General features: G+C 43.8%; 1 protein-coding gene across 1 annotated transcript; it reads left to right on the top strand.

The window, feature by feature from the left end:
• The first annotated feature begins 5,415 nt into the window (after window positions 1-5,415).
• PKN3 (protein kinase N3) lies at window positions 5,416-24,968 on the top strand. The gene is made up of 22 exons (XM_082327892.1): window positions 5,416-5,470; window positions 8,813-9,095; window positions 9,656-9,804; window positions 11,292-11,421; window positions 11,535-11,686; window positions 12,068-12,263; window positions 12,573-12,764; window positions 13,022-13,131; window positions 13,621-13,764; window positions 14,712-14,787; window positions 15,761-15,947; window positions 17,027-17,138; window positions 17,999-18,075; window positions 19,577-19,643; window positions 20,244-20,335; window positions 20,708-20,884; window positions 20,973-21,035; window positions 21,594-21,670; window positions 22,266-22,408; window positions 22,650-22,757; window positions 23,334-23,414; window positions 24,152-24,968. Exons 1-22 carry the CDS (start codon window positions 5,450-5,452, stop codon window positions 24,362-24,364), a joined length of 2,850 nt encoding a protein of 949 aa, XP_082184018.1. The 5' UTR covers window positions 5,416-5,449; the 3' UTR covers window positions 24,365-24,968.
• Window positions 24,969-25,271: the final 303 nt, after the last annotated feature.

Below are 25,271 nucleotides of genomic sequence, written 5' to 3'. Positions count from 1 at the left end.
GTTGGTCTTCACTGAAAGAAACAGTTTTAATGTCCTGTTTTGAACTTGCTTGTAGTTTTCTTGGCATTTTTGGGGGCATTTGGTCAGTATTTATGTAGTGCAATGCAACGTTGCGGTTGCGTGGACTGATAATCAGTTCATTTAGTTTCCACTATTTCAGTGCTTGTAAAATGTTCCGTTTGGTAGCGACTACTGCACACTCCGGTTCTTGCATTACCTAACTCTGTAAGACAGGGCTGTAGGTGCATATGCCTTGTGTGAAGACAGAGGTTTATATTCGTGTTTTGCAAAAAGAAAAATCATTTGATTCTTAGGGTTTTTTTTTTTAAGTAGTAACTTGCAGTACTGTATCTCCAGTAAATCAGTTTGCATGAAAATATCATGCAAGCTCAGAATAAAAAGACCAAGGGGTCTTAGAAGATTTGGGTGTTTTTTTAAGTCTTTTCAGTTGAAAATAAATCTTAAGTGCAAGCTAATTTTCAGGCTATTTCAAAGAGCAAGATTCTTAGCGAAGCTCATGTATAAAAAGTTGCTACTTCACTGCTTTCTTTCCTTGGTAGCAGCATGTATATATGCTTGAGATATACTGTACTCTTTTTCATTTTAAGAGACTGCATTTGAGTAGCTTGTAACAATTTCACATAGAGGTTGTTGGTACTGGTATTCCACAAAGTGTAATGGAAGTTGTTTTAACATGCTGTGCTTTTGAAATATTTAAAAAAAAAAAAAATGTTGTATCAGCTAATCTAAAATTCAAACAGCTAGTTCTCTTTGGATGTGTAGAAAAGACTGTCTTCTGGGAAGACTTGCTGTTATATTCTCTGATTCCTTTTCCTCACGGAATTTGCTATAGTCAAATTCAGCTTTTTTTGATGCTTAAGAATACACTTAGCAGAACAAGATTAATCTCTATTTGAGACATGTCCAAATAACGTGCGTGGGGGAAACATTCTGTAAGTGTCTGGTCCAGCTTGGATTCAATCCAGTTATGAGAGACAATACAACATCCAGTCTGCTTGTGATCAGTGCAAAAATAAGGCGACCATTTACTTTATTCCATCTCAACAAAAGCTTCTGCCCTGATCCTGCTTGCAGAGCAAAGTAAAATGTTAATTGGTAATGGTTTCTTACCGTCTAGAGAGAGAAGGAGCAAAACCTACGAAGTGTGTAAATTTTAGATTCTTTTTCATTTGATTCCTTTTTGTTGTAAGATTGAAAACCGCTTCCTGTTGTGGTAGAGGGTCGATGTGCTATTACTTGCCCTGATGCCTGGTTACTTAATTTTTATGTAGTCCTAATTGATTGTAGTTCTTCAAGGAAAAGAATTTTTTCCTGGTCTTTAATGCTTTCGGAAAAGTACTGTGCCACTGTTGTTACACCCCTGTTGGTTGCTAGCAGCAAACTTACAAAAACTGTTTTGGAAGTAATCAAAGCTTCAGGTTCTGTAAAGTCAAATACCATGAACAAGAAATGAGAAGTCTGGATAATGAAATGCTACTTCTGAGATGTTTCTTGCACATTCTTTAGGATTTTACAGGGTGCCAAAACACTCTTCTACTGTACTGATAATACTGAATTTCCTGTGAAACTTAAGGGTTTACTCCTGGCAATGGCTAAAGAGTAAACTAACGTCCTAAAAGAATAAACCATATTTGTTAAGTGTAATCTTAATTTTTTTTTTTTTCTAGCAATGGAAATGAGTAGGGATTAACACTTCTTTCTGCAACACTGAAGAAATACTACAGACGGCCATCCTGTGCTCTGACTGCTCAGTTATTGTCTAATTTGGCTGAATATATGTAATGGGTGTCCATTTTTACTTGATTTGATTTGTATATGCATATAAAGAGCATTTAAAGGTAGACCTCCACCTTGGATAAGAATGGGAGATTCATTCTTATTAAACATGCCTGTATCTCATTAATTCCCCATGGCTGCTTGAGCTCCTCACATCCAGTTAATCCTGCCAAGTGACGTTTGTCACAGGTGGAAGCTGAATTCAGGCTTTGTGGCCTGAGTTTCCAGGGTTAGAATATAGAGTTGGTGGCAATTTAATAAAGGTGAAGCTACTGTGCTGGGGCTGTATGACTTAAATGACTCAAAGGTTATTTTTATTTTAAGTTTGAAGTTTACTTGCTATAAAATGGAATCTTTTGTCTGTAATTTCCAGTGCCAAAGGAAAGCAAATACATCCATGTGTGTGTAAATACAGTTAGAAAGATTTGGTTTTTTTTAAAGAGAGTATCTGTGTGCTTATTCATACTTGTCAACATAGTTTTTGTCCCTGTAAACAAGCATTATCTGAATCGATTTCTCAGTCATTTATACCATTCATTTGAATCTGTAAGCTTCTCTTTGTACCACACTCTAAAACAGGTGCATAACGATAGTACTTTGTTTATTGGATGCTGTTCCTGAATTTTGAAGCCATGCTTTTTTTTTTTTTTTAAAGAGACTGAAATCAATGAAATAACTTCTCTGATGTACCTTCAAGATATCCTTCTGTTTGAAGGAATTAAAGTACATTTAACTGTTACTTGATGTTACCATTTCTAAGAGTCTTTTTCAAAAGAATCAGTTATTAGTCCCAAACTCGGTACCGTCTTTCACGGGTGAGGTTGATAGTGCTCACTTCTCTTTTATGGCTATCAGGTGCCCAGGGCGCTAAGAGCGACAGGAGGTCACAAGTAACTCTGGAACAAGATGCTTGCTTCCTCTGGGGAACAGATTTATGCTTAATCTCTTGCCCTCCTTCTCCTGGATTAAAAATGGAAACTTCTAAGACTTATCTTTTGATCATCACCTTCTCCGAGTGAAGGTACTCTAGTGGAGGGAGCCCTGTAAGACACAACTCCCGGTGCCTGCTAAGTAGCCTTAGCTGCTTTGCCCAGCAGAGCCGGTGGGGCTCCTACGCCCCCGGGCAGAGCCCTGCCCGCCGGGGCCGGCTCTCCGTGGCACCCTGCCGCCCGGGAGGACTGCTGCAGCAGCTCCCCTCCGGGTGCTCCTGCCTGCTGACCCGGGCGGGCTGTTCCCTGGCCGGGAAGGAGAGTAAAACGGGAGAGCTGGCCAGGGTGAAAGGCAGAGGGCTCCGGAAAGCGAGGGCATCCTTCCCCTGCGTTTCCCCCCCCCCCAACGCCTTTTAGCGCTCGCATAACCGCAGGCAAAACGGCAAGAGCCGTAATTCGTCTACAAGCCCTACAAGTCTACGTCCCTTCTCCTCGGGTTTAGCGGCAGGGCATGCCTTAGCCCCCGGCACCCCCTCCGGCAGGCGCCCGAAAGAGACCACACAGCTCGATCCCGGGACCGCCCCCGCTTCGGGAACCGCGGCCCGCCCGCCCCCCGGGCCGGTCACACGCTCCCCCTTCCCGGCGAGGACGCTACCCGGGCAGGAGCCGCACCCGGAGGGCTGGCCCCGGCCCCCGGAGGAGTCGTGCCCTGCGGGGTCCTGGAAGGGCTCGACGGGCACGTCGTGCTCCCGGCTGTGCCACTCATCTTCCCGTGGGACAGAGGCTGCCGAGCGGGCAGGAGCTGCTGATCCCGCACACCGGCCCCCTCTATCCGCCGGATTTGCAGGGACCGTGGGACGGGCTGGGTAGCCAGGGACATCTCTGACGGGGGGAAGGCGGAGGGCTGCAAGGCCAGAGCACGCGTCCTCCTCGCCTCCGGGATCACCCGGCATCTCCAGGCTGGGGAGCTCCTTCACCCAGATGGTCCTCGGCCAACGGCTCCAGCTCCCCAGGCTCCCTGAACTGCCCCGCAGCCTCACCCGGAGGGTACCAGACCTGAAGGAAAGAGGGGGAAGCCCCCGCGTGAACCCCGAGGGCAGCGGTGGGCAAACCGACCTCTGCAGCCACCGCCTGGCCAAGAGCTCCCACCAAACCTCTCTCCAGCCGACCCAGCCAAACGCAGCCCTGATCCCCGTCTGCTGGGACAGGCTTTGTCCGCTGAAGGTCTGGGGGTGTCCCTGCTCCTCTGAAACTCAATCCGCACCTATCGGTTTGACTTTCCCCTTTCCAGTATTTCCACTGAATGAACAGTCTAATTAAAATCATTCCTTAAACACTAAACAGAGCCCAGACAATGTTACAAATAGCAACAGGTTCCAGAAGGGTTTATATTAATCTAATGCACTTGCTTTATTAACGAGAGCATGTTCAAAGGTTTTATGGAAGTTTAAGCCTTTATTAATGCAACTCAGTTAAGCTAGATATAAATTTTACATTTTCTGGTGATTTCCTTTTACTAATCATTCAGTTGCAGATCATTTACAAAATGCTTATGCTGGAAAAAAAAACTGTTCTAATTAAATAAAAGGAAAACATTTCTGTTTATTAGTGTATTTCTAAATTTGTATGTGGGAATACTATAACCTCTGGATGCCTTCTGACTCAAAGTTGTGTATTGCTCCAGGACTGAAAAAGCATATTAGCGCACTAATAATATTAGGCAACGCTGCTGAGGAGGGATCTTACAAGTGGCGGTCGTTGCCACCTGAAAGCAATTAGTATCTTTTTCACTTGTTTTAAACACTGGGCCTGTGACACCACAGCAGTACAGCAGCGGGGTGGTTTTTCACTCAGGATAGCTGGGGGATTACTGCCAGCCTTGCCAATGCACTTGGGTTATTTTTTCACCCAAATATTTAGCTGAAACACCAGATCCTGCATGTAGATGGGCAGTTCTGCAGAGAAAAAGTTAGTAAAAAACCAGCACTGGGGACAGGCATCACCCCCTTTCCAAGGAAGCATCCTGTCTAAAGGAGAGTTGCAGTTCGCTTGTTCCCCTACAAACAAATGCCAGTTACGAGTTAATCTGGAGAACTAAAATTGGAAACCACCTCATCCACTCAGCACAGCAAACTGGGCCCAGGCTGGGGCCAGCCACAGGGATTTTTCCTCACAGCGCCCAGCTCCCAGAGGAGGCGTCGGGAACCGAGCGGGGCCCGAGTTCAGGAGATCTGGCACGGTGTGTGTCCCCGCATGGTCCCTTTGGCACGAACCCACCATTTTTGTGCCTACAAAGGACACTGACCCCCTAAAGCCTCTCCTTCCCCAGCAGCCCGACGCGGAGGGCGATGTCCACGCTGGGAAGCGGGAGGTACCTCAGTCTCCTCAGCGTCCGGCCTGTCGCGCCTCTCTCCTTCCCGCCGCCATCCCGGGCGCGCTGCGGGACCTCGCCGCCAGGTCTCGGCCGCGCATTTCCCCTCAGGGCGGGCGAAGGCAGCGGGACGACCTCCCGGGAGGGGTGGGAGCCGCGGCTGGCCCAGGACCCCGCGGGGCAGGGCCGGGCGGCGTGTGGGGAAGGGGAGGCTCCCCGCTCCCTCAGGGGCCGCCCGCCGGCAGCTCTCCCGGGCCCGCACCCCGCGAGAGGGCGCTGGCGGCGGCACGGCGCTTCCCGGGAAGGCTGAACTTTGAAAAAGTGCCGGTTGCTGGCGGTGCCGTACGGAGCAATGGCGGCGGGGACCCCGCAGGTGAGCGCCGCGCCGAGGGCTCGGAGGGGTCGTCAGCGTGGCGGGCGGGGCGAGCCCCGCCTGAGGCGAGGGGGCTCCCCCCTCCTGGGCGGCCCCCTCCGCCCTTTGGGGGCTCCCTCCATCCTCCCGCCGGGAAAGCACAGCTCCCTGCTCCGCCAGAAGCCCCCGGCCCCGGGGAGGGGGCGGCGGTGGGGGCAGCGGGGCTTCCCGCTCTCTCCTCCGCCTCTCGCCGTGGCCGCGCCCCGGGGAGATGGGAGAGGCTGTGCGAAGCAGGTGGGAACCCCTAAAAATGTCCCTCCTCGCCTCAGGGAAACGGGGTTCGGGCCAAGTTGGTGCCCGCTGAGGAAATCCCCGCTCGGTGTGGGAGGTGAGGCGGCTGCTGGGGCTGGCCGGGGGAGGGCAGCCAGCCTCCGTGCTGGGAAAAACATTCATTTCTGGAATAAGCTCCCCGGAGTGGAGGAGATGCCCTGCCCTCTTTCCTTAAGGCGTTTCAAGCCTAATCTGGGAAAGAAGGGATGGAGAGACCGGCACAAAGAGCGCTCGCTGCCAGCGCTGCGGCCCGACCGGGTTCTCGCCATCTCGGTGCCTCCCGGGCTCGCCGCTTCCCACCCTTACACAGCTCGGAGTTGGAAAACGGACTGGCTCCAGACAGGATTGCAGTTGCCTTTTTCCAAACCTTGCAGTGGTTTTTTCTCATAAAGAGTGAATGTGGCTAGCGTGAGTCTGTCCGACGCAGGCCTCATCCCTGCAGCACAAAGTTGCCGTGAAAGATGTGATTTAAAATGTCCCGGTGAACACGTGTGGTCTGGAGGGGGGATGGCCTCCTCATCGCTAGCTCGTTAAATCGAATGGTAAATCAATTTCTGTGCCAGTGGGGAGACTCTAAGGGCCAGGTCTGCTCCGGGCTTTGTGCAGGTGAAGCTCATTGCCAGGCTGGGCATAACTGAGGGGATGGGATCTCCCTGGGCTGCAATCCAAAGGACTAAGCGCAACTTTGATACTGCTGAAATTTTTGCTAGTTAGGAAGCAGTCTAGACACTTGGGTATGACATGAGTCTAGCGGAAGCCCTCGGTGAATTCTGGCAGCCCCACTACAAGTACCAAAAGCAAGCTAATTTAAGCTAGCGTGGGTATTTCTCTGCAAGCTGTAGACGTGTTTCGGGATTGCATTGGAGACATACCTTGAAGGACTGACCTTCCCTGGGAACCCAAGAACAGCTGCAGCATGGGCTGCGGCAGTATCCCAACACCTCATCGAAATTCCTGAGTCAAAATGCAAAATGGATCAACCCAAATGCAAATTCAGCTTTCCCATCCTCCTCAGTAACAGAATATTCTATCTTCTTGGTGCAAACCATGTCAACGTTATGGCACGCTCTGATCCGTGGAGAGGAAGAAGGATCCAGTAAAACATACCATGCTTACATTCTAAATATATCTAGAGAATTAGCGTGGTGCATTAACTGGTATCCAGACTAGCTTTTGGCAGAGAGTGATGTGGAGGAAAATTGACCTAAGAACTGCCCTGGCTGTACCTGTTCTCTGAATCAATACCCAGGTCCCTGTATTCAGTACCCTTTATCGGCATTACTCTTGCAGGACTACTCTTTCCGTTGCTCAGGGCGGATCAAGGGGGTGGATTGCTTACACTCATTTGCATAGTTTGGATAGAAAATAAATCTGTATGCTTTTTCTAATTATTTAAATGAGAATTGCAAGTAACAAACTGCTTTTAGTCGCTACAGACTGGATAAAGAGCTTTCTGATTTTCCAGCTTAGAGCTGGTAAAGGTTGCCTGTGACTCAGGAACTCCATGATTCAAGTTCTTCCTCACAAAACTTTGGATGTTTTTCAAAGCTCTGGCTTAGTTCCTGGCTTTGCTAATTGGGCGAGAACTTCCTGAAATCAGGATGTTAATCTGAACCTTTTTGTTTTCTTACCAATCTGAACAACTCCTATTTTGGCTATTGTGTACCTGTTGCAGACCCAACTTGGTTTTAGGCCAACTTTAAAATAGATTTTTTCCTTCTTCTTTAATTATTTTGCTATTAGACTGAAATTGTAGCAAAAACTTTGGGCTGGGTCTTTCAGGTGCATAATAAAATATACTAATCTGATTAAATAATTGTTTCTGCCTGAGTAGCATAGGGTTTGGATGCACAGCACACAAAGTGCAATAATGTACACGAGTAACACAAACCCAGTGTGGTTTATCGTTGGAAATGTAGTCAATCGATTAGAGTGTGAAAGCATGTTGGGATTCCCGAGTTCTGTCTTTAGTCACTGATGTGCTGTGTGACATTAAGTCAGTTAGTGTAGTGGAGCTTGACTGTGCAACTGTTTCTTTTGCATTTAAGCGGGGAGTATGATGAGTCGTTAATGTTAGGTTATTAGTATATTAATTGGTCTGAATGCCTTAAAGCCAGTCTTCCTGTTGAGAAAAGCGTAACCTCTTGCTTGTATCTGTTTGTTACGGTGTTAGGTAGCATCCTCACGGATAAAGCTTTCACAGCTCCTGTCTGAGCTCGGTCTGTATTTGGTCAGTGAGATGTACCTCTGCTGCTTCTGCCTAGGCTGTGTATGTCCAGAGTCTGTAAAGAGAGCATCTCTGTCCAGAGCTGTTGATGAGACGCATATCACTAGAAGAAGCAGTATTGAAAATGATGTAAAACAAAGCCCAGAACAAGCGTGAACGCTACTAACGCAGCTCAAAATAATCAGTGTTTTACAGCAGCCTTACTGCCTGTAAATCACAAGCAGAATAGAAATTGAGACAACAGTCTGGTTCCCTTTTCAGATACAGCAGAACGTTAAGCTTACTCTTTTGCTTGCTCATTTGTAGAAACAGCTGTAGGTTTTAGATTTTATTTCTTCTGGGGTAACAGCTGAGCGTTAATGCATGCTCGTGACATTCCTAAAAAGCTCTAACAGGTTAGTTGAGATGTGTCTTTGAACAGCTGGCACCAAGACATATTCAGATAAAAATCTGTATCTGCTACATCGTACTAGTAAAAGTCAATGTTGATCAGAACAAGGGCAAATTTTGGCTGGGCTTTGATACAAAAGATGAGAACAGAGAGGTGTGTAGACATTAAACAACAAGGAGACAACATGAAGGCTTTTCTCCATTATGGTCTAAAACCAAATTAAGGCATATTAAGATCAAAGTTGTGTTCTGTCCTCTGCAGTTTAAATGTAGGTCTTCTTGAAAATTTGGTGAAAAGGTTTGCTTCAGAATTTGTGAAATGAAGGAGTGGAATCTTATGAGGTATTGCTATATCATAAAAATGGTTGAACTGTGTTATCTCTGAAATCCTCTTGCCCAACGCTGCTTGATTGCAGGGCAGCTGTCTCTTGCAGCTGGGCAATGGTGTGAACTTAATGGATCCAAGCTTCCAGCAAAAACTGGAAGGTGAGAAGGAACTACTTCGCCGTGCTATACAGAAAGAACTGAAGATTAAAGAGGGAGCAGAAAACCTGCGCAAAGCGACAACAGACAGAAAGAATCTTGTTCATATAGAGCATGTGCTGAAATCTTCCAACCGGAAACTGGAACAACTGCATTGGGAACTTCAGGAGCTTAATGCAAGGATTGTAATCACAGACAAAGAGGAGAGTAAGACAGGTAGGTCTTGGGTCATGATTGACAGGAAAATTGTGTTATGGTGCTTTGATGTTTATATATATTCAATTGATATATTCTGTTGAGGGCTCACAAGTAGTGGGAGTTTCTCCTGTTGGTATTTAGGTGACAAGGTGATCTGTGCAGGAAAAAGTAGCAAATGGGGCAATAAAGGTGAAAGGAGGCAACACGAGAGATCGGTGTAGGGAGAAAACCAGCTGAGAGTGCTGGGCACGGACAATATTCAGAAGTATGCTGTAGGTGGAATTGAAGAGACTCGAATAGAGTTTCTGGGTGGTTGAACATCCAAGTATCTTACGGGATGAATGAGTAAAAAATTGGAAGAGTGCTTATGAGGACAGGTTCATTGATAAACTAAGAAATATTTACAGATATGAGCTCGAGCTTCATTTGAAACAGTGTTTTGCAGCCAGTTTTGTAGACAAGACCTTTTTGTACCTTATTTTATAGCCTAACCTTCTTTTATTGAGTCACCCATCTATAACCCGGTGAAATGGCACAAGGAAACATGACTAATGGTATTGATTGTATTGTTTGTACAGATGGATCTGTATCTCCAGATCCTTGTCTCTGGGAAAGAAACCCAGACCCCATGGCAAGGAAGGTGGAAGCTCTGAAAAAGCAGCTGCATGTTGAAATGAAAGTGAAACAAGGAGCTGAGAACATGATCCAAATGTATTCAACATCCAAGGTAAGCAGCAATAAACAACCATTTGGGAACATGGATTCCTGGATCACAATTTGTATTTAAAGTCCATACACAAACTCTCTCTGGTAATTGATGTGTGAAAGAAATTCATTTGCAAAGCTTGCTTGACTGAATCCTAGCTCTGCATTTTGGTGCTCAGCATAGTGACAGCCTGTCATGTTACTGCACAGGGCAACGAATACTCCAATTATGCATTAGACTTGCATGTTACGGATTTCAGGAGTTTATCAGGAATCAACAAGGAATTGGATGGCGCATATTTCATTTGTCAAGAGCTTAAGCCAATCTATAATTACTGGATGTCAGGAAAAGGCTTTTCTGAACGTGTAGTTTATTCCACTTTGGCCCGCGATGTGGTTGCCTGTGCCTTTTTCCAGAGCGTCTGGTGGTGATCACTGTTAGAGGGGAGTTATTAGACCGGACAGACGGGCATAGTCTGGCAGTTTTGATCTTTTTGGCAGTTCTTACATGGCAGATGCTGATTGTGCTTCTGCTCTTGAATGTTGCTTAGCGGTATTAATGATCGAGTTGGGAATCATGTTGTTTTAACTTAGCCATGTAAATCCTTCTGTAGTCTCAGTGGAAAGTGCTAGGTACCTAGAGAGTGGCTTGTGTAATCAGTCTCAAACAGATGAATGGCCCTTTGGAGAGACCTACCTCTCCCTGCCAGCTAAAGACTCTACCTTACTTCTTCGGTCTAGATGCTTAACTTAGCTGGCCGAATGCCAACATAGGGATGTTAATGCATCTAACCTCAACACTCTTAGTGACTCTAGATCAGAGGCAGAGAATCAATCTTACAGGAAGTGGCATGGTAGAAGTGCTATCTCTAGAAAAGCTGTTGCAAGCCTGGGAAGGTAGTGAGGACGGTATAAGAGGTACGTTCAGTCACTGACTTGAGGAAAGAAAGTTTAAAAAGCATTGGTATTGTACACTGAGTTGGTGGGATGTTTTGATATCACTAGGTTGTTTAGGAGAGAGCACAGCATGTAGTATCTCTTTATGTGAGAAAAATTTTCAGAGGTGTACTGGTTTCATATGCATCCCACTTTTTGAGTTTTGCATAATCATATTTAAAAGTCAAAGGATAATAAAAAAAAATTTCAAGCTTATTATGAAGCTTAATTCAGTAAGACCAGCAGTGTAGAGGATTGTGATATTTTTATTTGTTCAAAACCTCTGCTCATAAAACGCTGTAAGCGCAGTTGACCAGTGAACCACGAGTCTCATTGACTGCAAGGTTTGGTATAACTGGACATGTCCTTGACCTGTCCTTTCGCTCTACAAATGGAGATAGTGATCTTAAAGTCCTTGATCCTCAGTGGTGTCTCCTTTGCTTATGTATGCCATTTCAGGATCATTTATGACCCTTCTTGCAGGTACCACCTCGTCGTCATATGTGAACACATCTTCGTAATACGTTTTTAATGAGAATGGTTCTCTCTCTGCATATGCTTGCTTTTTGGCAGGAGCGAAAGCTGCTGGCTACAGCTCAGCAGATGCTTCAGGACAGCAAGACAAAGATCGAAATAATCCGCATGCACATTGTGAAAGTATCTCAGTCAGCGGGAGGGATGGAAGATACGGTGGATCCAGCAGGTAAGGTGCTTTCAGTAACTGATACAGCCCAGAACAGGTGCGTCCAAAGCCCTAAGATTCAGAATACTCAGTCAATTTTCATCCTCATCATATTTTATCTCTAAAATGGCTAGTGAGGATGGGGACCACCATCAGTGCTTTGGAGCTGCGTATTGAGGAGCTGAGACATCACCTGCGCATAGAAGCTGCTGTAGCTGAGGGGGCAAAAAATGTGCTGAAGATCCTAGGAGGAAGTCGGGTGCAGGACCGCAAGTTTTTGGCTGAGGTAAGCACTTATTCAGGCCTTTTTGAGAGGGTGGTTTCATGCCTCAACGTTAGTGATTTAGCATGAATGACTAGAGTTAACCAGGAGTTATTATATTGGGAAGTTCCTGCCTCTCTGTGAGGACAGACTGATTGGGATCACTTTCCCTTCTAGGGATAACATTCCTTGCTTTCATGAAATTTTTCAGGAACGTCAGAAGTGGCACTGATGGGGTAGTCAGGATCTATGGGAAAATATTTCATCTTGTTCCTTTATTAGTAAGATGTTACCTGGTCTTTTGTTGAAGCTTACTCTAGTAGTTCATGAAGGATTAATAGTACCTGAACTGGGGCTGTGCACTGAAAGTTTCTGTCTGCTTTCTGTTCTACTTCATATTGCTAGGCTCAGGGTCGTTTGCAAGAGTCCTCTCAGAAGATTGACCTGCTGCGCTTGTCCTTGGAACATCAGCTTACTGAGCTTTCTCCTGATCACCCAAAAAGAGCACTCGTCAAGCAGGAACTAGTAAATACTTCTTCCCTGGGAGCTCAGCATGGCAGCATCCAACCTACTTCAGTCATCAAACCTACAGCCCTAACAGGTACATAAATCCTGCCTGGCATGTTGTTGTGAGGAGGACAGAGGGAAAAATGAGTTGCATTTCTTCTCATTGTGGTAATGCCTCTTGTTATATGGACATTTGATTCTCTAGGAACTGGACTTATTTCTTGTGGGCCAGCCAGAGCTTTCTGATCATGTGGATTTGCAATCTATTAATCTGGGATAGATTTGAGCTATTAACCAAGAAATCATGAATCTGAGAAATTCTTGGACCCCTGTGAGGACAGGCTGACTGGAATAACTTCATCTGTTACATAATAATATTCTTTACTCTCCTAAAATTCCTCAGGAACATTGGAAGTGAGACTGATGGGGTGTCAGGATCTATTGGAAAATGTTCCAGGACGTTCCCGAATGACTAGTTCTTCTCCCATCTGTGGCAGCCCGAGTGATTTGAGGTCCCTTTCCCGACCACGAGTTGGCCTGGGTATCCATGGCCGTGGTGTTGCAGGAAAGTACCTGCGGAATGAAGAGCCTTGTAGTGAGTATGGGGTTCCCTGTTGAATTGTGAGTGGCATATGGGAGCACGGGGGCTTCTCGCCAAGGCACTAGGTTAGCCCGGTATGAGTGTAATTACAAGAAACCCAGTTTCTGCAAAACGAAGAGAGAAAATGCATCGCACTATACCTAGTCCTCCTAGTACACTCCTGGAAATGACATTTGATTGGAATATTCACCTTCAGCAGGAGAGATTTTCTTTGGTAAAAGATTATAATCCATGTTTTCTCCTTTGTCCAGATGAGGTCCTTGCTGTGCTCAAAGTGGACAATAAAGTGGTTGGCCAAACAAACTGGGGACCAGTTAATAACCAGGCGTGGGACCAGAGCTTTGTCATTGAGCTGGACCGGGTAAGTCTTCCCCAGATTCCCTGTGTTGTGTTTGTTTTTCCATTTCACCTTACCTGATTTGCTCATCTAGCCGCCATTCCGCTTGATTCAGCTCTGTGTTGCAGCTGTCCCCACGTCCTTTTACGTGCCAGTTATCTTAGTCTCCCTCTGAAGGCAGTGCATCCCTGGCAGAGATTCAGCCTGAACAGCATCTGTTGTCCTTCTCTCCTTATCTGAGCAGTTTTATTTCATCTTACCAGCAAAGTGACTCTCACAGGGATTTCTGAAATGGGGAGCCAAGACAGCCATCTCCAAGAGGGTCTTTAGCTAGGAGGATCTGAAAACATCAGAGAAAGCAGGGAACTGAAGGATTAAAGAAGTTTCTTACGCATACTGTTTAGTTTACTGAATTTTTACAACAGCGTGTGTGTGCAATTTCCAGATCATGGGGCAGTATGTAACTCTTCTGCTTTTTTTTTTTCCTCCTCCACCACTCACCCATCCCACCAGTCTCGTGAGCTAGAAATTGCAATTTATTGGAGAGACTGGAGAGAACTGTGCGCCGTGAAGTTTTTACGTTTGGATGATTTCCTTGATAACGAACGTCATGGGATGTGCCTCTCGCTTGAACCCCAAGGAATGCTTTTTGCAGAGGTATAAATGTCAGCTTTGTTTCTTTTTCAGAGAACTCTGTCAGTTTAGGGTGCCTGCCCTGAAAGCAGTTGTTCAACCCAGGATACAAGGAATGGAAGGAGCAATGATCTAGAAGGGTAGAATGACACCTGAAATCCTTTTGCACCAATATCACATATAAGAATAAGGAACAACATGATATAGTAGACGTACACATGCTGTAGCCCGGAGTGACTCTTCAGCTGCTCCAGTGTAATTACATATGTGTGTGCTGTGAAATCCGTTGGTTTTTATTTGCTTTCATTACGAGTCATCAGTGACACTTTAATTAAACATATGGCTTAATGGTCAGAATTGAATCACAGAGACTGGACAATCAAAGATCCAAATTCCCTCTGGGTATGCTTATTTTATCATCTTTCTGAGGCTAATAGTACTTTGAAGTACCATCAATGAAGAGATCATCCAGATAATCCCTTAAAAGTCACAGTACTTTCTCCTTTGTGTTGTGATGAAAGTTCCTGTGATTATCTTTCCAAAAGTAGGATCTTGACCTCATGTACCAAAATTTGCCTCCTTTCCCCTGCTTCTTGTTTTTTTGTGGGGGTTGTTTTTGGTTTTTATTTCTGTGCCACAGACTACCACTTTTTTTACCCTACAAATGGCTGTGTTCTTTACACATGGCTTTACAAATTAGATTAATTTTGTTTGGGATATGAATTGCTCTTAATTCTGGGAGGTTGCTGCATTTCATGTAGCAGAAAATTCCAACATCTAAAGCCATAGTTGAAGTAACAGGTGTTCAGAGGGTGAAGCTAGAATAACACAGTCTGGAGTCTATGGGAGTGACTCCTGACTTAGCAAACAGATATGAATGGAGAATTTGATGAGAGAGCAGGCATGTGTGAAAGTCTGTGTTCACAGTGTAAATGGGGAGTCCTGACAAATCCCCTTTGCTTCTCTGACAGGTGATGTTCTGTAATCCTGTCATTGAGAGAAAGCCGAAACTGCAGCGACAGAAACGTATTTTCCCCAAACAGAAAGGTAAGCTGCTGGAGAACTGACTGCACACTATTTAGGGTGTGTAGGTGAGGTCAGGGGCTTGCACAAGCAGGCTGGCGTGCACTCCTGTCCCATTAAATCTGTGAGACATTAAAATGCTTGCTAATTACTGTGGGTAAGTAGGTGGGCTTTATTAGAATGTGAAAGTTTTCAGTGAGAAAAAGTGCAAGCAGCCTGGCTGCAGCATGGTGTGTAATGTGATATTGTTGTGGTGTTTCTATTCACAATGAACATTGTTAGGAAGATATAATTACTAGTTGTTTAACAGACTTCTTAGCAAGATCCAGAACTCAAGGTGTACTAATTTAACCAGCAACGCTGTTACTGATGAACAGATATTGGAAGGTTTTCTGGAAAACTCTGAGATATAGAAGACTGTAGCATGAACAGGCTACTGATTGTCTGTCAAGTCTTTAGAGCTGGCATCTCAGATTAATAGTTTAGGCACTGGAATAACTTGCATACTTTCTTTTTTGTCTGCAAATTCTTTCTTGTGAAGCTGAATAAGGTAAGACTTTACATACTGAGAACTCCTGGCAGTGGGGATAAATGAGATTTTGTATTCTTCAGGAAGTAGTAAGAATAATGAAAACATCCCAAATGTTTTACTCTTTTTAAGACATTTTCAGAAACTTTCTGTTAACAGGCTACATGATTAAAATGCAGTGTTGAAATAGAAGAAAACCTGACTTAAAATAAAATCAATTTTTGATGTTTTATGCAAGTTCTACTTGAGGATTGTTATATTATATGGAGCTGAACTTAGGTGAAATAATAGATCTGTTTCATCATCATTATTAAACTTCCTTCCCTGGAAAAAAGCCCATTCTCCCTAGGGCGGGCTGCCTTTTTGAGTAACCCACAGGTGTTTGGGCAAAAACGATAACTTAACAGTACGTGAGATTGTAATTTGTGCATTGTAATCTCACTGGTGTTTTGACTCTGACTCCTCCAGGGAAGGAATTTCTCCGAGCTCCTCAAATGAACATAAGTGTTGCTGCTTGGGGTCGCCTGATGATGAGTTTCCTCCCTCCGTGTAGTTCCATGAGCACTCTGAGTCCCCCGCTTCATGATCCCATTCACACAGACTTCTCTCCAGTTCCCCCGCAAAGTCACGTTGATTCAATGTCCAAATTGAGTAGGTAAGTTCTCATGTTCTGAGTGTTGCTGGAAGACGCTCTGGAATAGGTGTAGGGTAGATCTTAAAATTCTGTTGCACCTTACTAAGGTGGAGGAAGATATTGATGTGAAACTTGTATCTGTGAAACTTAATTCAGGGCCAATGCTGCCTGAAATGATGTGGTTTTAGTGAGGTGTTCAATATGCTGTGACTAGCTCTGATTTATTGTTAGCAGTTGGACTGATTTCCAGAATTGCTGTCCACACAAGCAGCGTGTTCCAGAGCCAGGGGAACTTCAGCAGCTTTCTTTTCTTCTGCAGTAAGATCTGTGGGCATAAAAGTGGTGATAAGTAAACACTGTGATACAAAAAACAAAACAAAACACAAACCTCAAACCAAAAGCAAATTTTTAAAAGTTGTTTTATATACACAAAAAAATGTACTGGTTCTGCACTGCAAAGGAAAGAAAATTCCACTCATTAGATGTCTTCACCACTATAGTAACTGAACTCAATGCAAGGTCACAATGTGATTGTTGTGGTAAAAATGCACTCTTCTTTCATGAGGTTACACGTAGCCCAACCGCTAGCATGATGTAGCACTCAGAAGGTACATAACTAAGCTTTTCAATATGCTGTAGAAGAAAATTCTCTAAATAATAATTTTTTAAAATTGTTGGAATTAATTTTTAGAGAATTAGTCATTCTCTGAAAGAGACTATTCCCACTGATTCACAAGACCTAGAAAAGAAAAAAAAAAATCAACTACTGTGTTGCTATTAAAATCAAGACTTCCTTTACATTCTTGACCATAGTGACTTATTTCTACACACTTATATTTCATTAATTTTATAGCATCAGAGAGCTAGTGTTGGAATGTGAGTCTAACCATCACCAACTTAATAGCTCGTTTTCTCTTCATTCATTTAGGAGAGCATATGCCTTGTTGATACCTCACAGACTTGCGGTGTGAATCAGGGAGTCCTGTTGTCCGGTGTATTGGAGTGAACTAAACTTTGCTTATATAGCAAAGGTGATGCAAAGGTGTCTGTGTACAATGTTCTGCCCTAAGGCAATCTTCAATTTTGTCTTACAAATGCAGTGACTTTCCTGTGGCTAAGCTTACATTTGCTGATGAAGCACCACCCAAGCCTCCACGCCTTTTTCTGATGGCCAACTCCAAAGAATCAACACCATCTCCTGCAGATTCTCCGGTAATCAGCTGGGCTAATAGGGAGACTTTTCCTTGTTGGTTGGTATTCTTTCAAGGCTTGGTTCTTCTTATTTGTTCATTACTGGAGAAATTAACTGTACTTTAGGCAGGTGCCTCCTCAGTAGCTGGCTGATCTCCAGGGATTCAAAATCCAGTGAGCTAATTTGGCATGGAGTCTTCATGAAAGTGTTGCACCTCTTCTTCCCCCCGCCCCGCCCTTTTTTCCTTTCTTTTTTTGCTTTTTTTAAATTATAAGTTGCTTTTCTTGGAGAAGCAAAATGAGAAGTAGGTCAGCATTGGGAGTTCAGGGCAAGAGTACAGAACAGATGACTGCACAGAGAAAACAGGGAAGGAGGGTAGGCAGGCTTTTAGGACCAGATAAAGTTCTTTGTCATTAAAGAAACTGGGCAAAACGAAGAAGAGCTCTGCTTTTCCAACAGGAAGGAGCAGGAAAGTTGTTTTGAGTAGTATAATGGCTAATGACCTGTGTTCTACCACATCTTACCCTTTCTCATTTGGCTTTGGTGACAGAGGAAACTGCGTTCTCTGATCATTGTGACTCTTTCTGGGACATGAGATGCCTTTTTTCTAGAAAGGAAATGTTTTATCTTGGATTTCTAAAAGCAATTATTTTAAAGGGTTTGGCCCTATCAAAAAAATATCGTACATGGAATAGTTCTGTGTGACCATAGACAATCTGTTTTCGTGCTGTTTCCCTCCAAGCAGAGGTGAGGACCGGCTGCAAGAACTTGTCTGTGGTTGTGCTGGATCTTGACAAAGGAGAAAATTTGGATGTGGGTGTTCAGGTCTGACTTGGCGATTCCAGAGGATGACACGCTGTAATTTTGTTTCTGTTCCTAGTGTCTGAAGAGGCTGCATGTTGAGGAGAAGTCTTGCAGCTCTGCGCTAATAGAATTTCCAATCCAGGCATCACCAAGGTAATTGTGAACAGCATGGGCTGTCTTGGGTCACAGATTAAAGAGGCATTGGGCTGAAATTTTTGAGCACGCAGTCTAGAATTCTGCTCGAGATATGCTTTGGTTTCTCAGCAGCAGACTCCTAGTGCTGAGCGTAGACAATACCATGAAAAGTCTGCTCTGAACTATACTTGTCCACGTGTCTGCTGCACCTTATCTGCTTATTAACCCCGATACTTAGCCTATCGATAGACTGTACGCTACAATGTAATAGATGACTTTAGCAGAAGGTAAAGTTGCTTAACTGTCAAGTGCTTCCTTGTGTTTGAGGTTTTATGGTGTAGCATGTTTAGATGTGTCTGCCTTCTAAGTAATACATTTCAGAAATACTTTTGGCATCCCTCACGCTCTTCTGTTTCTATTGATATGCAAGATACACTGTCTTTCATTATATAGGGAGGCATAAAACAGTCAGTTGTTTATAGTCTGTGGCAGTTATATATACACAATTTGTATGTAGCAAAGATACACAGTACTAAATATACCAAAAACAGGACAAGTAAAAAAAAATTAATATTATTGTACAAATACTGACCAAAAAAGCACAAAGAGCAAAATCTATCTAAGCTGATCTTGCAGTTCAGATCATAGAATTATGTTCATAATTTCATCATCACTTTTGAGGGGTCCTGTCTTCAAACCGCTGTAGTCAGGATGCGGTCAGGCACCTACCTGCCTTCTCTCTGAGAAGGCTGGGGGGGGAGTTGAGTCCTTCCTGAGTAGATACTTAGTCCTTCATTTCACTCAGTGGAAGAGTATGGAGTGTCTGCTGTCTTTTAAAGATGATCCTGGACTAAAGCTTTTAGGGTGTGGGTTGGGTTTTTTTTTTCTTTTTTGTTTTTTGTAAATTCTTTCTAAGCAATTAAGCAGCCTTCGTTTCCTTGGTAACACCTTGTGGCTAACATAATGTTCTATAGCATCTCTTTATTCAGCTACTTTTTTTCCAGCAACATCTTAACGTCTGTTGTCTCACGATGTTTCATTTCCAGCTCCTGTTTGAGAACTTCTCCTTACGCCCTTGTCCTACTAGCACTTGATGTACATGTTCATGTCTGATTAGCACAATTGCTGTTGAGCCTGCTGAAAGGAGTGTAGGCGAAATTGAATTTTACTACCCCAAGGATGGGGGTCAGGGGGAACTAATCCTGTTATGGGAAGTAACAGAGGGAGCAAGCCTTGGAGAGTCAGAATTGTTGCTCCTATTGCCAGTACAGGCAGAAGTCAGACTGCTGCCGCTGGGAGCAGTTTCCTTGCCTTACGGTTACCTGCTCCTTTCTTCAGTGGTAAAACAGCAGCAGCAAGCCTAAGTTTTCAGGATTTCAGCCTGGGTGAGGAGTGGTTGACACAGCTGTTCACTTTCCCTTTTGCTGTACAGAGCTTCTTCCCCTGACACAAATACACACTCCTTTGTTTATGCATCTTTTGGGTATCGCCTCAGCAATTCTTCCTTGTTTGTCTGCAGAAAAAGGACAGTTCAGCTTGTGGATTTTCACTGCATCGCTATGTTGGGACGTGGCCACTTCGGGAAGGTAGTGTAGAAGTGTACGCTTTGTGGAGGAGGTCAGTAGGACTGTGGTTGTGAAGATGGGCCTCTGCCTCAGAGTCTGAATAGAAACTTTGCAGTACAGAAGGGATTTGTTGCAATGCAGATATACAAAAGAAACCCAACCCAACCATACAACCAGCTGATAACTCCTGTTATCAGTCAAAACTCCTGAAGATTTGTGGCTTCAAAGCCTGGAGGAAACCATCCAGGGAGTGCCAAGTCATTTCATCAAGCACATCGTTACCGTTCCTTTCATTGTCATTGTGATCACTAGCGGAATAGCTCCATTCCCAAAAGCTGTGTGCATAGTTGTATGCTGTGAGAGCTCTGAGGTTCTCATAAAGCACTCGGCCAGCTGTGATGCTACGGTTTGTGAAAAGAATATAACTTACACTGACATCCTTCTGGACTGCTGCAGCACAAGGAGCAGGAAAAAAGTGCTCCATTTCTGGAGCTACTTGAGCTTGGTTTTGAGAATGACTGTTTGGAGTGGATGGAAATTGTTTGTGTCAATGGGAGTCAAAGTAATCCAATAAGGAAATAACAGATTTGTTTGAAGTACAGCTTTTCTGTTGTCTTTCAGGTACTGCTGGCCCAATACAAGCCAACTGGGAAGCTGTATGCTATCAAAGCCTTGAAGAAAAAAGATATTATTAGGAGGGATGAAATGGATAGGTGAGCTTTGTTTGGAGATGGTACTATTGCCAGAGGCTACGTTAACACACCTGTAATCAAATGTTAGTGGGTACGATGTGTACTGGTCACAGTACTATTAAGGTTAAATGTGACCTTAAGGCTTGGGTAACTAAAATCAGGAATAAGGAGACTCATAACAGCGCTGCTTTCTAGCTTCTGGTGGAATAACACCTGAAGAACACTCTAAAACTCAAAGTTTTGGAAGTGTATAAGATAAATATTTGTATTAGCCCTCACTTTTTATTTCTCTAGCTTAAGATGTAAAGATTTTCTTCTTCATCCTGTCTTTCTCAAAACAGGTTTTTCTGCCAAGTCTTAACATTGATGTTTTTCATCTTTGAATCCTGGCAGCTTGAACTGTGAGAAGCGAATATTTGAAGTGGTCAATTCTTCTGATCATCCGTTCCTTGTGAACATGTTTGCATGTTTCCAGACACCTCATCATGCTTGTTTTGTGATGGAATATACTCCGGGTGGTGATCTTATGATGCGCATACATGAAGACGTCTTTCCGGAGCATGTGGCACAGTGAGTTAGAATTATCTAGTTTCCAGGTGCTATAAATTTTTAACTTGGTTCTCGTAGATATTTCCTGATAACTGTTTCTCTCTTTTAGGTTTTATACAGCCTGCGTAGTCTTGGGGCTCCAGTTCTTGCATGAGAAGAAAATTGTTTATAGGTAACGCAGCAAAGAATAAAGTATAAGACGGTTCAGCAACTTGAAAGTTTATTTTCCCTGTAACTCTGTGTCTGGAGCTCACTATCTTGCTGGGGTTTCTAATCTTTCTGTCTTTATTTTCCCCATTGCCTGTTGCTATCAGCATGTTCATCGTGCTTACAGTAAAGAAAGTCATCTAGACATTATTCATCTGACGTGTTGCAGGCGATTCATCCTCCGTGACATGTCAATACATTCTGGGGGGCACCTGTAGGTCACTGCTTTCTTTTTTACCGTCATAGCCAAGTAATTTGTCATGCTTTTGTGGGATGCTCTTTTCAAGATGAATAAGCCCCACCCGGCTCTAAGCTGCTGTGTGAGCCTTTCATTAAGAGGAAAACATCGATAAATTAAGAAGAATCTTCCAAATAATACATTATTTAAACCAAATGTAGAATTTACTCAATTTAGATTTTATTCTCTTTATTAACATCTTGTTTCTGCCTCTTGCAAAAAAAGATGTTGGATGGCAATCCTCAGACTTCATCCACCATTTTCTTTCCTCTCCTTTGCCTGCAGGGACCTGAAACTGGATAATCTGCTTTTAGATGCTGAAGGATTCGTCAAGATCGCAGATTTTGGATTGTGTAAGGAAGGTGAGTAACTTTGGTGAAGCCAAAACTGAACCATCAGAACCAATTTAGGATCTGGGCTTTAGTAAAGTGTTCGCAAATACAGGTACTGAGGTGGCTGTGTGTAACTTGTATTCATCCCCATCGTAAAAATAAAACAAAATCCACCAAAAAAAACCCCCAGCAAACCAAACGACAAAAAAACCTCACCTGTCTGGCCATGCTGAACTTCGAAAGGGTACTTTGTCTTTTACTCTTCAGGAAACTCCTTCATGAGTTTACAGTGTGCTTGTTTGCTCAAAGGAGCCAGAATATAGGATACCGCAAATTACGTGCTTCGAGTAAATGAGCAATGGAATCTGCAGGAAGTTTCCGTGGTTTTGCTGTTTATTTAGGTATTGTCTGTATATTTCTTATTTGGAGTTTTTAGAGGCCTCAGGTTTCATACTTCCTTATTGGCATTTACAAGCATTGATGAGAGCCCTTGCCTGGTTAACAACATGAGATTATCAAGTAATAATCTATGGCTTTCAGAAGGTGAGACTGCATGTCTCATGTCATACTTGGCACACATTGAGTAATGTGTGCTGGATTTTACAAAAGTGTTCTTTTCCTACAGGAATAGGTTTTGGAGACCGCACAAACACCTTCTGTGGCACTCCTGAATTTCTGGCTCCAGAAGTCCTGACGGACGTCTCATACACTCGGGCAGTAGACTGGTGGGGATTGGGTGTACTCATTTATGAGATGCTTGTTGGCGAGGTAAGACCACCTTTCTCTAAGAGGATTTCGCTAAGCAGTCTTGGGGAGAGTAGTACCCGGCCACCAGAGATAAAATTTGTAATTTAATTTTTTAATTTAAATTTTTAATTTAAGTTACATTTTTCTCATTCATAGAGCTTGCCACTAATTAATCCATACAACTTCCCTGCTATTCTCATGCCTATTTAATAGTGAGGAATGGGTACTCTGTGAATTAAGTAATAAAATGTCACAATTGCAGTCACCATTCCCTGGAGATGATGAGGAAGAAGTCTTTGACAGTATTGTAAACGATGAAGTCCGGTATCCACGATTCCTTTCGTCTGAGGCACTCTCTATAATCCGTAAGGTAATGGGCTTGGTGGGTCTCTGAAAGCCTGAGGAATTTGCGTTTACCGTGTAAGTGAATCCAGAGGGACTCTGGCAGGACGGAACAGCACTTGCGTATGTAATCTGGAGCTGCCTACACAGACTAAGGAAACATTTAAAATTTCCACATACCTTTCCTTTCCTTCTCTTTACATAGATGCTGTTCTTCTGTCTAAGGGTGACTGAGCAGGCTTCTTGTGGAGGTCTGTTGCTGCTAAGTCTGAAACGGAGAAGGGTTGATTCAAGGGCAGGGATGTCAGAGTCATTCAGTGGGGGTGGCTTGATTCAGTTTTCGAATGTGACCCAGTAGTCACAGGTGCACAATCAAGATGAGGTGCTTCGTGCGGTTTATAGCGGGTATCTTATTGGTGTTGGCAAGTTGTTTACAAGGAGCTAGGTCTGAGCTATTACTAGCGGATTATGACCTTGCTGCAAAGTGAGAATGAGAAGATACTGAGGGGTCAGTCCATCTCCTTCCTTTTGTTTTTCTCTCTGGAACATTAATTCTGTCCATCCTTGTTCCAGTTGTTTAATTTTGAACTGATATTTCCTGCAGCTTCTTCGGAAATGTCCAGAGCGTAGACTGGGAGCAGGGGAAAAAGATGCAGAAGAGATTAAAATCCAGGCCTTTTTTAAGGTAGGAACTCGCTTTATCCCTCATCTCCTGTGTTTGAGCTGAGAGCGATCTGCTTTCTGTTGGTACTGAAGCGTATTTCCATTAGTTATCAGTGAGATCTTAGCGGTAGCTTCTGTTGCACCTCATTGCTCTATTCAGGAATATGTGTTTCAATTTGTGTTTGAAATGACACCCCCCAAGCGTGCTTTCTGGGATGTGTAAGCTTCCAGAGCCAGTTTGTTATTTCTGATTGTGCTGCTTCTATGTACAAATATACCTTCCTTTTGAGCCATCAACAAAGAGCCCTTTTTAAATCAAACTGCAGCAGTCAAAGATGCTGTCTCGTGATGACAGCCTTACAGCCCCTGGCTGGCTGTGCACTGGAGTAAGAGGAGAACTTGGATGCCAGCAGAAATTGCTGGGAAGTCCACAGATCCACCTGGCCACGGCTGCACTTCAGTTTTGTCCCTCCGAAATACAGTTTGAGCTGTAACTTAGTTTCTTGGTGTTCTGAAGAACAGCCTTAGACTGTACGGAATCTCTGTGCTACCTGGCCTGCACCGACTATGCTGTTTGCTTTGGGCCTTTTTTCAATTCTCTCTCTCTCTCTCTCTCTTTTTTTAAATTTCCCCCCCAATTAGTGGAAATAAGACATGTTGCAAATGATCGGGAAGGGAGGCTGCAATCCTTCCTCTTACTTTCACATTTCGTAAATAATCTTAATGTCAATCTGGTCTGTTTGCTTCTTTCTCTTACAGGAAATTGATTGGGATGCCTTGTTTGCCAGGACTCTGAAGCCCCCTTTTGTGCCCACTTTAAGAGATCCGACCGACGTCAGCAACTTTGATGAAGAGTTTACATCGCAAAAGCCAATCCTTACTCCTCCAGAGGAGGTTGCTCTCCTAACCCGTAAGGAGCAGACTGTCTTCAAGGACTTTGACTTTGTCTCCAGGCACCTTTTAGATGTTTGATTCCTGTGCTATAAGAAACATGAACAGGTTGTTACCACCTTGAGAGAGTGTAGAGGACTTGGCACAGGCAATGGAAAAGTCAACAGAATTCCGAGAGCTGGTAGTGCTGATGACCCCAGGATGAGAGTGCCCTGCAAGCTGAGTTAACCTACTGTGGTTTTTTCGGCCTCATTTTTTGGATGTCAAGGAGTAATTAATGTTTGACTGGATGTATCTTCTGCTGCCATGGAATATAGATGGAAATTTTGAATTTAAGCTGGACTTAATGAAATCAAATCCTCTGCAACCCAGGTTACTCTTTGCAAATAAGCCTAAGTAAGTAGCACGGCTTTTTTAAGTTGCGTAGTAGCAGGGGAAATGGCTGCTTCTCACCGATTTTCTAGAAAAGATATGCAGCATTCCCTCTTTGTAATGATTTTATGCCCATTCCCACTCATAAGTATGTGTATGCCAGAGAAGGAATGGATTTTAACACAACCAAGACAATGATGTTTGGGTTTGATAATGATCCAAGTGATCTGTCTTACGGAAAAGGAGTCTCTTCCTACTTCTTTGAGGGCGCTAAATCTTAGCTATTGTTTTTAATGATATCAGAAAGCCACAGCTTTGCGCATGCTATTTTTTGGAAAATAAAGATACCTTTCCTTATAATGAAATGTCAGCTTTTCAACTCCTTTGTGTTAGCCGAATGTTTCAGGTCAGGGCTAACCATATTTTGCCCAACAGGCAGGTTTTTATTTTTCTCTGTACATGTCAATAGTACTATTTTCTTCCTTCCTTCCTTCTCACTCAAGTCATCTGTGTACATATTGCATGGTGTCATCAGTTGTCACATGCAAATGATTGCAGTCAAGTTGTCTCTCCGCAGATTTTATCAATGTGTGTGTCCTGTATCTTTTTTGGGATA

Source organism: Platalea leucorodia (assembly GCF_965183815.1).
Source record: "Platalea leucorodia genome assembly, chromosome: 15".
NCBI lineage: Eukaryota > Metazoa > Chordata > Aves > Pelecaniformes > Threskiornithidae > Platalea > Platalea leucorodia.
The sequence above is the reverse complement of the archived record's forward strand: the minus strand, read 5'-3'. Positions and strand labels throughout refer to the sequence as shown.

Excerpts from the sequence above, each read along its gene's own strand:
- PKN3 (XM_082327892.1), top strand. The coding sequence starts at position 5,450 with ATGGCGGCGGGGACCCCGCAG. Across the intron at positions 9,805-11,291 it reads AAATGTATTCAACATCCAAG|GAGCGAAAGCTGCTGGCTAC; the intron begins GTAAGCAGCAAT and ends GCTTTTTGGCAG. Across the intron at positions 19,644-20,243 it reads GACGTGGCCACTTCGGGAAG|GTACTGCTGGCCCAATACAA; the intron begins GTAGTGTAGAAG and ends GTTGTCTTTCAG.